Genomic DNA, 16,094 nt, shown 5'->3' with positions numbered 1-16,094 from the left:
CCTTAAGTTCTCTCCAGGTAGAGCTCTTAACTGCTTCGCAAGCAGTCTACATACGGTGGGACACCTCGTTAGTGCCCACAACAAAAGCCCCGCAGGCGACGCTGCTAGCATCCGAATAGCTAAACAATAGGGGAGCATCATAAGGCAAAATAGCTCTCGTATTAAGACTAACGATATTGTTTTTCCAGAAAAATATTTCAGAGAGGCAATCATTATGAAGCCCGATGTTAAAACGGGAATCCCAACTACGGCGGGATTCTATGACCTTGTAAAGGAAACGGGTTTTGAGGCGAGTCAGGTTGCCCAAAACTGGCGACATGGACATAACGTGACCTGCGATAACAGCACAATCGCGAGCCGTAACATAAGGTGCGGATAGGAGAAATTGTCAATCAGAGCAACGAATTTACAAATACGTATATCGATAACTAAGTCCCAGTTTAAACCCAACCAAACAAGCGTCTGAGTGGGGGTCCATAGTGATTTGGCGGAATTGGCAACAAACCCCGCACTGCTTAAGGATGATTGCACAAACAATGAATTTTCCTTGGCCATAGGCAGTGAGTCCCCTTTTCCGCACCCATCGTCGAGGAACGCAACAATTTTAATCCCGTTGGACCTCCAAAACTTAACGAGTGGCCTGAGACACTTGGTAAAGACATATGGGGCTGAGCTTAGACCGAACGGAAGTGATGCAAAACAAAAATACCGAACGGTACCAGAAAAAACCCAGGAGAAACCTAGAAAAGTTTGGTGATCCGGGAAAATATCAATATGGTGATATCCGGACTTGAGATCGAAACTGAAAAGGTAGTCGCCCTTATTAACGTATGATAATAAAACTCTCCAATCTTCACACCTAAACTTCTGTTTCCAAACGAAATGATTGACATGACGTAAGTCCAAAATAAGCCTCTTCTTGCCTGAGGACTGTATCGAGACAGAGAGCGGATTCACGACGTGCGGAATAAAGGGTAACTCAACGACGACGTGAGTGTGGACTAATTCAGCGATAGCCGACTCCACGAAAGAAGCGTTATTAAGAGCTGACTGATTGTTAGAAAAACGCGCCTGACAAGGTGTACTAATGAATGGAATCCGATAACCAAATTTAATAGTATCGATAACAAAACTGTTGGCGCCAATAGTGTGCCAATAACCTAAACAGGACCTAAGTATACCCTTAAGTACTGGCAATGCGGAATTCTGTGTAAATTCAAATAGATTGCGATCGTAATCGAAATCGGCTAAAGTAATAGAGTCCCTTTCCCTGAAATACTCCAAATAAGAAGGATACATGTCTAATAAATGGACTAAAGCTAATATCTAACCTTGGAGAACAAGCTTTTAATCCTGTGGTCCTATTTACCTCCAATGCCCGAAAAACCAGAAGAACTAGGAAAGGACTGCCCCGAGCTCGAAGATCTGGTTTGAGGATTAACTTGACACTGAGATCTCCAATGACCTTGCTGGCCGCAGGCGAAACAAATATCGCTTGGTCTTGGTTTTCTGAAAGCGCCAAAAGTACGAGAAAAAGGTCTGGAGGATGATGAATGTTGGTCAGCAAAGGCGGTGGTTGTGGTAGAAGATTGGGGTTGTGAATAACCTTGTTTTGATGGCTTCGCTTTCTGTTGTCGTTGGTTGCGTTTACGAAGGGCCCTCTGCTCGGCACGGCGGATACGCTTCTCGTCCTCGGACCCGCTAGCCAGCTCGTCTGATAAATACTCGTTCACCAAATCCCAACCGGCGGCGGACTTATCTGCCAGTCTGATAAGTTTGTTGCGCTTTTTGATGTCAGAGTCTAGTTCTTCCACTTGAGTTTTAACAAGGTCTAATTTTCTCTTCCCGAGAGCAACTGACGCCGACTTCACCTTTTCTGCGAGGTCGGAGTTGAATTGAAACTGTTTCTTATTACCTTCGAATCTAAACGTGATCTTGGATTCTTCTTTAAGCTTTTTGGCCACAGAATCGGTATTGCTGCACGATTCGTCTTGAATATCGCGCTTCAAGGCGCCCAACTTTTTGTCGAAATAATCCTTAAATAGAGAGAACGCGAACGCTATATCACTGGATTCTGAAGACTGGAATGGTACTGAAGCTTCGAGAGATTGAGACGAAGGTTGTTTAGGAAGCGAAGACGGCAAAAGGCCGCTGCTAGAAAAATCTGTGTTCGCTGGAATAACGTCTTCCACATCGGACATAATTTTGAGGGCGTAGGGACGGTCGTAGGACGCGAATGAATATAAATGAGGACAACTCGAATATATATAGCCTGGCGCTAATGAAGCGACAAAAAACAGCATACCATGTAACACCCCAAAGAAAAGGTTACGTAACCCATGATAAATACATTGTCAAAAACGCAACTAAATAAATTTCCCACCGGTGTTCAGCAGCAAACACTTTACTGAAAAACCCTTTACTTGAATTATCAAGCAAAAATGGGCAAGAAGCTTTCTTTCAAATAATATTTGACTAACAAGAATTAGTGAAATTTCCAATTGTTACCGGAAGACTGTACAGAATTGAGAACAAACAAATATAAATAAGCCAGACAACACAGATCCAAGGTGTTCAATTCCTTCTCTGTCTTTGTTAAACCCATAAGTTACTAGAGAATTTTCCATTTGATTTCAGTGTTGTACAAAACACCACACTTGTACAATATTAGAACTACAGCTCACTTTGATTATGGCTCGACGCGGGGCGACAGATTGTTGTCGAAGTGCATTACTCGTCGCTTTTAAGATTCCAGTTTTTTTTTTCACTGCCTGTCTTGTTTATCCAATTTACGTTCCATTTTTTAGCTCCATAAGGGTACATTTTTTTAAAGATCCTCCAAAACGCCATTTGCGTTTCAATCTTCGACGCCATTGCAGGTTAATGAAATATTCTACCTTGTCAAACCAAAGAAATCTACGCCTTTCTACTACCCCCAGAAATCCTACCAAAATACGCGCGGAAGACTCTACGCACAAAGACACTGCTTAGCAAGGGAGTGATAGGAGAGACTTTTCCCGAAACGGAAAAAAAAAGAGAAAACGAACAAATCCCACCCATTTTCCGACTGGGATTGCCATACTGGCAACCCAGTAATGATGCGCTTCATTGCGTCCCATGAGAAGCTGTCTCAGCTTAGCGGCCAAAACTAGTTTGAACTGTATCTTCGCATGGAAATGAGGTTCTGCGGTCGTGGGACCAGAGGCTTTTTTTTTTCGTCCTCGACCGTGAATTTGGAATCGCTGAGCGTTCTCTCCGACCTTGAAAAAGAAATTCCTCTGGCACCCAGGGTACATCAGTGACGGAGAGCTGTGGAAATGATGGCTTCGCGTGAGGCTGCCGACGGCGATTGCCTCACTTTGCTCTAACAATCGAGACAGTAACTCATTTATGTCCTTTTGATTATCTCTTTGCCTTTCCGCTCTGTTTCAATCTCTGGGACCATAAGCAAGACTTGATAGTCTCTCAACGAGGACTCTGTGAGAGGCCATCTACTCAAGTTCATCGCCTTGTTCTCGCCCTTTGGCGTGGTACTGGGTTCCAATCCGCGTATTGCGTGACAAGTTATATTTTATATATGGCACGGCAAGTTTTATATTTTCAAAGTTTTATACATGGCGTGACAAGTTTTATATTTTGTAGCAAGTTTTATGTATTAAGCTAAGATGTTTTACTGAAAAATCAATAAGTTTTATATATGGCAAGAAGTATTTTTTTTATACAAACTGCATTCCATAGCCAAGGGTTGCGTTGCACTGATTGGTAGATTCGAATAGATTCAAATGCTTCGAATACCTTTGGTCTGGTTTCTTGCACCGATCATGTTGAGAAAGCTTTATTATGGTTTTCAGGGTCGCCTTTCTCGGTGAATTTTCAAATGTAGACATCCCTAATCGAGCGGATGCTGGTGTTTTTAAGGACGTTCGCGCCCACAACGTTCCCATGTACAGATTTTTTTTTAACTTGCCACGCAGAAAGGTAATGATCTACTTTTGCCAAAAAGGCAAAAAAAATGGGGGATCACCGTGCTCGTTTTCGAGATCATGAGGTGCACTTATAGAAGATTGCATTATTTAAAGACGATCTTAGCTTACAACTGTCAGCAATAAAAATGCTACATTAGTGAAATTTAGATCAGGTAAACATACTCAATTCAACATAGCTAATATAACTAATCAAACTTTTGCAGCTGATGTCTTTTTCTGAGGTGAAATTGACCTTGAAAAACGATACATATTAGTCTACGGAAAGAAAAATGGGGGTCACCGAGCATTCAAGATAGTAAAATCGCTGCGAAGTTCTCAAAGCGATTGTCTATTCGCACTGTCACGCCATTGCGTGAGCTAAGATACCTTGGGGCTAATCCCCTTAAGCATTTAAAAGTTAAAATTGCATCATAAACTGCCAGCATGGCAAACACTGTGAGCCATCTGAGATAGTTCAATACGGGTGTTATATGTTCGTACTTTCTTGTTCCTCTACGGATTCTGGCCGCAAAGTTCTTTCTAACTTCTGCACATTGGTCTTGCTAGTGTTAGCCCATAGGCAAACAGTTGAACAAAATACAGCTTACTCAATACTAGAGATTTAATAACGTTCTCTAAAGTTCTCGAGTCGAGAAAATGCTTGACCATGTTAATTTAGCATAGTCTAGCCATACAGGTAGACGTGATATTAGTGACGTGTTCATTATAAGCACTGTTTTGATTGCTATGCTAAGCCATTTGCATATGTTAATAATATGCCCTGGGGACTTGAAAATTATGAATATAAAGGTCCACGTTGGGCCCGCCCCTTGCACTCTACTCTAGGCCGCCGTTTAGATCAGATCTAGCGACTTAGCTGGCGCTCCAAAACCCCGTTTTTCCCTCGCTTCATGGCTGAACAAATGCCTGCTCCTCCGCTGCCAAACCAAGTTCAAGATGTTGTTAATGTCGCTCCAGCTCCAGCAGTTCCAGCTCCGGAACCTGTCCTTGCAGCTCCAGTAGCTCAGGTAGAAAACCGGCCTCCCGCGGCAGCCGACAACGTTGCCCAGAACGCACCACCTGAGGTAACTGTTCCGAATTTTTAATCCCTAGCCTGTTTTTAGTTGGTTAAGTACACGTGTTCCTTTTCTTTTTTTTCCGTGGTTTTCTTAGCGGTGTTTACTTTATTTTGGTCGTCACAGTTCATTTCGCCTCGGTTCTAATGGCGGTGGTAGTTTCTGTTGTGCTCGGATTTGTTCTCACCTTTGTGGCTCGTTAGCGCTTTGTAAAGTCCTGCGTGGCCTTAAAGCATGCAATAATCCTGTGTGGAAGATAGTCCTTTGTGGCAGATGAGGCGTGCATATTTTGTCCTTTGTATCTTTGAATGAAATAGTCCTGTGTGGTAACAATGCATACAATGGTCCTATATGACGAATAAACCTGTGACAAAATAGACCTGTGAAATAGTCCTGGGTGGTGATAAGACCTGTGTGGCGATTAGGCCTGGGTGGCAAGTGGCGTATGCAACATTTTCATCTTCTCTGGCCGGAAAAAAAAACAAAAAACAAAAGAGTGAGAGGGAGGACTGTGTGAGAAATAGACCTGTGTGGCAAGGCAGGCGAGGTTTGCAACATTTTCATCTTCTTTAGTAAAAGACAAAAACAAAAGCAAAATAAAGCGTGATAGACCCTTGTGGCTGCAGTTCGTGGAATGAGCCTTGGTTGGCCAAAAAGTAAATGAATAAGTAAATAGATACATAAATAAATAAAATTTAAATGAATTAAAAATAAATGGGTCTGTAGAAATATACCGGTCTGGCAGTATGTGGAATTGTTGGTTCTTGGTGGCTGAAAATAACCCTTCTCTGGATACAAAGGACAAAATATGCACGCCTCATCTGCCACAAAGGACTATCTTCCACACAGGATTATTGCATGCTTTAAGGCCACGCAGGACTTTACAAAGCGCTAACGAGCCACAAAGGTGAGAACAAATCCGAGCACAACAGAAACTACCACCGCCATTAGAACCGAGGCGAAATGAACTGTGACGACCAAAATAAAGTAAACACCGCTAAGAAAACCACGGAAAACAATTAACAATTAACAATTCTCTTAAAACAATTAACCCTTCTCTTTTAATAAGTAGTTTCTTCGAAATACATTTTAAGATAAAAACTAGCGATAAAATGTTTCGACGTTTCGATCTCGCTGAGATCATTTTCAAGTTTGAAAAAAAAATGAATAAAACTTTGCCTGTAAGAAGTAAAATCACACGTGAGAATATTAAAAGTGATAAAAATGTGGAAACATGTACCAAGCGTTACAAAAGGTAAGTGATAAAAACTAAAAAAAGGCTATATAACAATAGGACAAAAAGCTTTACAAAAGAATACATGAAATACTCCGAGCTGAATAACTTTGCACGGATGGAGTCAGACTGCTTGCCCAATTAAAGAAGAGGAACGACATTATTATCACTAAGCCTGATAAAGGTTCAGGAGAGGTAGTAATGGACAAGTCAGATTATGTGCGCTTACTGAAGGAGTCATCAATTAACGACGAAACTAAGTTTAAACCTGTCAGCGCTGAAAGACCTAAAATGAGAGGGAGACCACCAAAGCATTTTCATCCTCTATTTGAGAAAGAGAAGGAATTAACCGCCACCGTAAAAGAATTCTTCCCAAAGATATTGCTGATTCTGTTGTTCAAAAAGGTTCAAGACTTGCCCACCTGTATGGTCTACCAAAGACTCACAAGAAACAACTCGCGATGCGTCCCATACTATCCGCAACAGGTACATATAACTACAAGCTAGCAAAATGGTTGGACGAAACGCTCAAACCTCTGTCAATCAACGACCACACCGTCAGTGATATTGTTGGCTTCGTGGACGATCTACAGAACCTCCAAGTTGATGCTCACAGCATCCTTGTCTCATACGATGTCTCTTCGCTTTTTACTAATGTACCTGTTGATGAGACAATCGAACTTCTGGCCGAAAAAGCATTTAAGGGAGAGTGCTTTAACAAAGAACATAATCTCCACATTACGAAAGCAGATCTAGTAGAACTGTTGAACATTGCCACGAAGAACCAATTGTTTCAGTTTGAGGGAATTTTGTATGAACAAGTGGATGGCGTCGCCATGGGCTCGCCTCTGGGACCCCTGATGGCTAACGCATTCATGTGTAGTATTGAAGAACGACTCCAAGACCAAGGAAAAATGCCTGATTTCTACAAACGTTATGTGGACGACACGTTGAGCATAATGCCTAACGTAGAAACAGCTGAAGCATTTCTATCCACACTGAATGACAGCCATCCTTCAATTAACTTCACCATGGAACTAGCCGCAAACGGCAAACTTCCCTTTCTGGGGGTGGAAATCGTGAAACACATGTCCCGCCCGGAGACAAAGGTGTATAAAAAGCCAACAGATACTGGATTATTACTACATTATCAAAGTCATGTCGATGTGCGATATAAACAGTCACTGCTAAAAACAATGCTGACTCGTGCTTTTAAGCTCTAGCTGGCAACTGTTCCATCTAGAATGTGAAGGTCTCAAGGAGACTTTCTCTCGGCTTCATTACCCAGTCCCACTATTACAATCCGCAATCAGAGATTTTGTTACTGCAAAAGTTTCAGGGGATGTAAGATCCAAACAGACCTGTGACGATAAGAAAGCACCTGTGAGAATAATATTACCATTTAAGGACCAGAGATCAGCGAATTCTGTGCGAAGACAACTTGGAGAATTAAGTCGCAAAATCGAAAAAGATATCCATCCCGTGTACACAAGCCGAAAGATCGGATCTAACATCAAGCCAAAAGAAAACAAACCCCCTATTGTTAACCAACAATGTGTTGTTTACCATTTCAAGTGTGATCTGTGCGATGCGGATTATGTCGGCTACACATGCCGACACCTGTATCAACGCATTGAAGAACATAAGGGATCTGCCATCGGGAAACACGTCAGAGATCAACATGGGAGGGACCCAAGGGACATGTCTCGTAGTTTCAAGATCTTACGGAAGTGCCAGAGCAAATTTGACTGCTTAATTTATGAGATGCTTTTTATAAAGGAACTAAAGCCAACTTTGAACACGCAGTCTGACTCCATCCGTGAAAAGTTATTTTTATAGCTCGGAGTATTTCATGTATTCTTTTGTAAAGCTTTTTGTCCTATTGTTATCTAGCCTTTTTTAGTTTTTATCACTTACCTTCTGTAACGCTTGGTACATGTTTCCACATTTTTATCGCTTTTAATATTCTCACGTGTCATTTTTCTTCTTATAGGCACAGTTTTATTCATTTTTTTTTCCAAACTTGAAAATGACCTTCTCTTTTAAGAAGGAAATTGTGTGATTCTAAGGTTTTGAAATAGAGCTGTTGGCCAAGATGAAATTGAATAATAGTGAGAATTAGAGATTAAAATGCATGCAACCTCCTCGAGTGCTATGTCCATTTTACAAGGTGATTTCCCTCTTGGCCATAGGACTGGGTTAATGTACTGGACAGGCTTAAAAAACTGGAAAAGCACAGCAGGCCACGATCGAAACATCATTACAGAACGTGCGAGAGCTGTTGAAGTCTCCAAACTTCGGTAAGAGCCAGATTATAGATAGTTTACTGACGTTAAAGCTGATCTCCAAGGAAAGGAACCACGCGAAAGCGGGTTTCTATGGCTCTGTATTTCAAGCAATGTCCCAGAAAGCTGCCATCCTGGATGATGACTTCGAACAATACCTGGAAGTTCTCCTTGGAAACAAGGATGATGAGAAAGTTATGTAGCTTATGTCTAAGTCTGAAAAGGCGATGCGGATTTCAAGGCCGAACCGGAGGGATAGTGGGCGTCGTTATGACTGTGGTGGCTATGGCCATTTCCAAGCGACCTGTCCATTTAGGAGGCGTTATGAGTGGAGCCCCCTTTCTCGTCGCCCAAATCCTTCCTTCAGAAGGAGAACTCGTGCCGGTCAGATTGGCAGGGGTCTGCTCTAGACGAAAGTGAATAATTGTTGATATTTAGTTGGAGGCTTGTCAATTTGGAATAAAGAGACGTTGCATAGATATCCTTGTTTTCTGTCATTGAAGTCTGTGTCATGGATTTTTGCATTTAGGCTCTTTTTTAGTCCAACATGTTTAGTCCTACAGGTTTCTTTTGAAGTGTTTTTGTATAGTAGAGTTCATGCCGCATTTCACGAGTGAACCATTTTCTTAGGTTTAAATTTTCTCTGTTGGTTTTCTTTTTATACTTTAATTTCCAATTGAGGGTGAGTGACTCCTATTGGTTTGTGGTTTTTCTCGGTGACCAGTAGACCTTCTGATCCAGGGGTTGTGAAGTTGCTCCCTCCTGATTGGGAATCCCATTTCCTTTTTTATTTTTATTTTCTTCAACCACAGTTTTCTCGGTTTTGTGCAAAAAGGCTAATTGGCCTTCAATGTTTTTCTGTTCTTGTATAGGGCCCTGCAAGAAAGAAACAAAGAGTCGTTCAGACCCAGGGAAATAATTAAAATTTGTTCGCTTTGCAACAAGCAGCTTTGCATCCTAGAACCTGTGAAAACTGGGTTAATATAAATGGGATTCCCATTCAGGAGGAAATGCGACCCACTAGCAGTTGCCTGGGGAGATGTCCTATACTCCGAAGGATAACCCGATCCGCAAAACATTCGCCTTAGAGATCCGGATCAGTTTGTTGCGGGTGGGCTCCACAGGAATCCTGAAGCTTGGGATAGGATATTGGTAGACCACCCCCAGAAGCATACAATCGAGGACTAGGTTCGAAACAAGATTGAAATTTCAAACTTCACTCGACACTTCAAAGGCTCTTTTAAGGGTCAACACTATAGAGTGTTCGCTCATGTGACCAGCAGCCACATTTAAACACTAAAACATAAGGAAGAATTTTCATAAGAATAGAATTCAATTCATTCCTTCAACATGGCCGCTGTTGCTTGTTTCATTCCCCCAACATGGCCGCCGTAACGTCAAGTGAAAACACTCTATTGCTCAGATTTCCCGCCGTCCAAGCAGTTTAGTAAACGCGCCTCTTGTAAAGCGTTTTTGGATTTTGTTTCTAAGGAGATTTTGAAACGCTTAACGACCGGTGCGCTCAGAGTATGGTGAAGAGTGGGTGATGACACTCCGCCCTATCTAGCTCTCCCATTGACCGTAGAGCCAACCAAACCTAGGCTCTGTTTAGATGATAGGTTTTTAAATTTATGGATGACCAACGTGCCTTTCTCACTTGATAGACTTGCTGATGTTCCCCGGTATGTTTATCGAGGATCATATATGACCAAATGTGATGACCATCTTCTCAGACTTATGTTGGCTTCCAGTGGAATGGATTCTGGTTTGTTTGTACTACATTACCTTTTGGGTGGAAAATATTCCCGTATATATACCATACCATCAGCCTGGTAGCGTCGGGCTACCTTCGCGCTTGTGGGATACCATGCTCTTTGTATTTTGATGACCGCCTGAATGGGGAACTTCTCACATGTCAGGGACCCTGGTCGGTTTTGCCAGAAAACAGAGGCCAGGAATACAGATTCAGTGCAGCTATAGCAGCTATCTATTGTGTTCTGTTGCTCCTAGTTGATCTTGGATACACTATCGGCATTACTAAATCTGTGCTGTATCCGACCACCAGTGTAAAGTACCTAGGGTTAACAGTGGATTCTCTAAAGCAAGCATTCATTGTTCCTCGTCGGATGATAGAGGCCTTAGCAGTACTGAGGACAAACATCTTGGGCTGTGAGAAGTACACAAATGTAAAAACCCTGCAGAGATTTCAGGGGAAATGTATCTCGCTTTCTTTAGGCTGTTCCAGCGGACAAGCTCTTCATCCGGGAAATTAGCCATGCCTTTGTATCCGCGAATAGCAACGGTCGGGTGTCTCTTACTCCAGCATTAAAGGAAAAACTGTCTTACTGGCAATTCTTAGACTCTTGGCAAGATTGGTTACCATGGAGGGATGAAAAAGATGTTCGACTCTCTTTGTTCTCTGATGCTTCTGGTTTCGGATGGGCGTGTGTCCTTCACCTCCCAGGTGGTAGTCAGTCCTGCCGTGATTTCTAAAATGACCAGGAGAGGCTTCTAAACATCTCAACCAAGGAAACTCTAGCCTTGGTAAACGCTTTGAAGGCTCTTCCTTCTGGTATCCGAGACTGCCGGGTGGATGCATTGGTTGACAGTAAAGTGCTCATTGATACATGGGAAGGTCAAGGAAGTAAGAAATCACCGGAGCTGACGAGTGTAACTAAGAAATTGTTTTTTGTCATCTCCAGCCGCAATATCCAAATCAGTTTGACCAATGTTCCTTCAAGCGAAAACCCTGCGGATGGGCCTTCACGGAGGCTATCTCGCCTGGATTCCCGCTTAACTAGAAAAGCCTGGGAAAGAGTTGAGAAGGTTTTTGGGGGTCCTGGGGGGGCATTCCTTTGATTTAATGTCTTTAGATTCTAACGTAATGTTGGGAAGAAATGGCCCCCCCCTGCCCCATTTCTCGCCCCACCCTATCCCTCAATCAGCGGGAGTTAACTTGTTCTCTCAAAATCTGCTCGAGTTCGTTTTCCCTCCTTTTGGACTTGTTGGCCCTGTTTTGAAGTTCCTCTACCCTTTCCGCATTCCGTTTACCATAGTTGTTCCCCAGTTAAGCCACTGTTCCTATTGGTGGCCTGAACCGATGACTCGGTCTCAAAGCAGATTTCTCCTGGGTGGATGTGATGCCGCGGGTGTTATTCTTGCTCCCTCTACGGGTAGATACATGCCAGTAACCTGCCCTTGTCCTTTGTGGGCCTTTAGGGTTTCACGGTTTTGATTCTATTCGAGGTATTAGGATTTTTCATTTAAGCCGTTTTTTGCCATCCTTCTTTTCAGACATTGCCAAGGATTCCTAAACTCTTCACTCCCTCGGTGGCATGCCCTTCGTGTTCGTATGAAAATGACGAGATGTTCAAGTTTTGTCAGCAATGTGGCTATAAGCGGAAAAGAGCTCAAAATAATGAAGTGTAGCAACAGTTAAAGAAAGTTGTTGTTCAGAAAAGTATTATCTTTGAACGTGTACAGCAGCTTGCTAGACACCACCAGTCCTCCCGCTATGTCAGATAAAAAAGCGCTCTCGAGCAAGAGCTGTCCAATTTCTTATTTAGCCTGTCCTCGCCGAAATCTATCGACACAGCTCTGCCGACAGACGTGGTTGCTTTCCTGGTATGGAAAGATGGTGGAGGACGAATACGCGTCCATCAACCGGATTGCCAGGGGCGGGCGCCCTGTCAAAGCTCTTTACGTCTTGCTCATGGAACAGTAGATTCTCTTATTCTCGGTTTTCACATGACGTCACGACCGCCATGTTGGTGCCCTAAACAAAGAAAAGGCGGCCATGTTGGTGCCCCGATCAAATCCTCCGGGAATTTAACTCTATTATTATGGAAATGCTTCCTTTTGTTTTCGTTGAAAAACATGGCTGTTGATCACGTGAGTGAAAACCAGCAATAGGCAAATTGAGATCAATTTTCGCAGAAAATGGGAGAGGTGCTGAGTGGCAGCCTCTCATGGGGATTGGTAACCCGGCTTCAGATCGTTCAGTAAAACAGTATCTGGCAAATGTTAGAGAGGAACAGTTGAAGGCAGGGGTGGTTCCGCGCCAGGCAGAGCCTTTCTTCGTTGATGACTTGGCTATGATATCAGAATTCATTCATGCGCGGATTCGAGTGTCCAAGTAGCGTGCCATCTAAGATTTATATCCTTGCGAGGGATCAAGCCGTTTTCAAGTCCCTGTTTTTTGCAGCAGATCGGGCTGCCGATTTTGTTAGGCTTAAAAGCGATTGATATCCTGCGTTTTCCAGACAATTTAGGATTTTCGATTAACCATATTTGGACTAAATCCTTAAGATCGGGCGATGCTCATGTTTTTGCTTTTAGAAGGGGTGAGAATGCAGTTACATGCCCTGTTAAAGGTCTGGAAATGTATTTCAATATTTGTAGGCTCCTCAGAATAATATTTCGAAAGAGGGAAAAATTTCTTTTAAGGCTGTAGAGCCACAGGCAGCCCAGGGTAGATTGAATGAGTATACAAATGCAGAACCTGTTCGTGGTAAATTAACCAGTGATAGTTATACTCTTCATGGTTTTCGAAGCGGAGCGGCGATTTCGTTAGCTCTTGCTGGGGTCTCCTTTCATGAGATTATGGATCATGTTGCCTGGAAAAACAGCAGGACAGCTCTACATTATATTAAGCTAAAACAGGTTGTAAGTCCAGCAGGAGCTGCAGCCAGGCTGGCAGATTTGGATTGTAACACTGGCAAAACCTACATGCGTCTTAATAATCTGGAGGGTTTTTTTCCAGTATTCTAGTAATTCAACCAAGTTATCTCTGTCTTTAGTATCTCATTTATTTAATGGATTGGGCCAGAAGTAGGTTCCCTGTGGCAGTATAATTTGTTTCCGGTGTTTTGGATAAGGATTGGAAGAGAGGTCAATAGATGGAGAAAGGCCCACCTTCAACCGACAGGCTTTTCGACCGTTTGTTTTTGTTATGGACATTCGTATTTCTTATCGCAGCGATCTAATTGGATGAATTTCGGATTCGGGTGGAATTTTCATATATGAAAATTGTTCCGGGGCACACAATGCCTGTCGGTTGAAGGTGGGCCTTTAATAACTTTTCCTTGACAAAGAATAAGGGTGGCATGCTTGGTAGTTAAGTTATTGTCTACTTGCTCTAATATAGCAGATCTCTTTCAGAGCCAACGACAATTTTTTTTTTTGCACTGGGTGTATGCTTGGTCTGACTGTCACAAAAGTCAGCGCAGGGCTTGGGGAAAGCCAGAGCGATTTCCCATACCTTATTTACATTTCACGAATTAACAATTCCCAGGGCAGAATATTATACTATGCTAAGTCATTTGCATATGTTAATAATATGCCCTGGGGACTTGTAAATTATGAATATAAAGGTCCACGTTGGGTCCGCCCCTTACACTCTACTCTAGGCCGCCGTTTAGATCAGATCTAGCGACCCGCCCTCCCACCCCGCGAGGAACCCGGGTTTTTGGAGCGCATCCTCCGGGCTCTTCGTCTGGTTTGGGCTTGTCCCAAGCCACAGCGATATCCCATACCTTATTTACATTTCATGAATAACAATACCCAGGGCCGAATATTATACTAAATTGTTTCTAAAATTCTCCATCGTCTTTCAACGACTTATAACGTGGCATGGGATTGGCACATCGCATTTCAGAAGCACCTCCCAAGAGGCCTTGGCGAAGTTCTTACAGACAGCATTTCCTAAGTATTTGTCTCGATTTTCTTTGCTCGTCAAATCTACAATATCCAAAGGGCAGCTCTTTGGCAAAGCGTCAAGGTCAATCTCGGCAATTCGTAAACCAGTGAGACCTTGCTTCTCTTTCACTGCTTTATAATGTTCTGCAACGGCAAGAGACGTTGTTGCTGAAATGTACTGCGATGCATAGTTATGCCGACCTCCACAGTTAACATGTGATAGGACAGTTTTGGTAGCAAGGGGATTTTTTGCCACAATTCCTACAAGAGGATTCTCGTCAGGTCGCAATACTCGAAAAAGTGTTTTGTCAAATCTACAAAGACTACCATCGACCTTAGCCGAAGAAAGTGACAGTTCAGCCAACTGGTAACCAATGGCATCCAACTGAGACTCCACCGCCATGATGAGCTTTAGAGCAGTCACCACAGGACGAACACTAGCCTTCCAATGTCTCTACGGAAAAATTAAAGTTAAACAAAAGGTTTATGTGGGCTTTAATTGTCTTTAGTTGTACAATTAAATATTGTAAAGGTGGAAATAAAGCCATCACTCGCAAACTGTACCAAGCATTTAAATATCTTGCATTCAGAGGGGCCAAGCAGGGAAAATGCACTCGTTTGAAAAAAAAAATTTCAAAATGGCTTTGATGTGGTCACTCTGTGCAGGCTAGTACAGAAGCATTAAGATTCGGCAAGGCCATCACTCCAAAACTGTACCAAGCATTTAAGGATCTCACATTAAGAAAGCTAAGAGAATTGCGTTAATTTCTGGTAAATAATTTGAATGGAATTATGATCAGATAAACGAAGGTATTATTGACATGGTAAATATTGTTAAAGCTTAAGCTACAAGAGAAAATTACCTCCCAGACTGCACCCATTATTTTGTCTAGCTCGCTTGAAAGATAATAGCCAATAAATGAATACACATTTCCCATGGAATTTTACTAATACAACTTCAGCATTAAAATTAAAGAATACTCATTTCAACTTGAACAGGAAAATTTATAATATTTGCAGTCATTATTGAATGTTCCTTCCCTGCCCTCCTTAAGTTCTACTAGATAACTTTTGTCATACTCTCTAAGAAGTTAAAGAATTTTGGGAGATTTCCAACAAAGAAATAAAAAGGGTAGGTCACCGACTTATTTTTCACTGATGGATATATCCAACGAGTTTTGGTAGGGGGTCGTTTTGGTGCAATCTCGTTCCCAGAGTCTTCGTTCCCCTTGACCAGCGGGTCGGGTTATGACAGACTCTGGGATAATCCGTTTGGATAAAGTTTTTGATTGGTTGAAAGATTGCAACCGATTTCGGTCACGAAGCGACCTCTTGAAGCGACTTTCGCGAGACGCAAGGGGTTTCACAGAATACCGTATGATTGTTAATAATTGTTTGGATTGGTTCGCTGATTAGTTTGGAGCCAAAGCAAAGAGTGAGAATCCATTAAATCTAATGGAATGGAATCGTCTCTCGCTGAGTAATTAAATTGTTTCTTTAAAATGTAGTCATACCGAGTCTTCAAATTATGAATCCATAAGATCTTCTCGTATAGTTACTTACGTACATGTGAGTGTCCTGGAAAGGTGCGAGAACCTTTAGTAGATGAGTTTTTGGGTAGAGAAAGAGTCTCTGATGCAAAGAGAACTCGTTTGGCTTGTGACAGTGATGTTGAACGCTTTGAAAATATCGTGGAAGGCCCGTCTCTCTGGCATGCAAAGCAATCCTTTCGGTAGGTTGAAAATTTTACTCGCATTTCATTTGGGTTCATTATACGGTACTGTTCTCAACCTCCATTGGAAGAAGAGGCCAGATCAGATATAGAGAATCAAATCAA

At 42.4% G+C, this 16,094-nt stretch overlaps 1 protein-coding gene and 1 pseudogene across 1 annotated transcript; one reads left to right on the top strand and one right to left on the bottom strand.

Moving 5' to 3' along the window:
- The first annotated feature begins 6,476 nt into the window (after positions 1-6,476).
- LOC137985929 (uncharacterized) lies at positions 6,477-8,114 on the top strand (annotated as a pseudogene).
- Positions 8,115-13,501: 5,387 nt separating this feature from the next.
- Positions 13,502-14,711, bottom strand: LOC137985927 (uncharacterized; the record flags this gene model as incomplete). Its single annotated transcript, XM_068833370.1, has 1 exon — positions 13,502-14,711. A coding segment is annotated over one exon (540 nt), but the record flags the coding sequence as incomplete, so codon positions are not given.
- Between the last annotated feature and the right edge of the window lie 1,383 nt (positions 14,712-16,094).

Source organism: Montipora foliosa, unplaced genomic scaffold (assembly GCF_036669935.1).
Source record: "Montipora foliosa isolate CH-2021 unplaced genomic scaffold, ASM3666993v2 scaffold_115, whole genome shotgun sequence".
In the NCBI taxonomy this organism is placed as follows: Eukaryota; Metazoa; Cnidaria; class Anthozoa; order Scleractinia; family Acroporidae; genus Montipora; species Montipora foliosa.
Note: the sequence above shows the minus strand (reverse complement) of the source record. Positions and strands in the feature narration are given on the sequence as shown.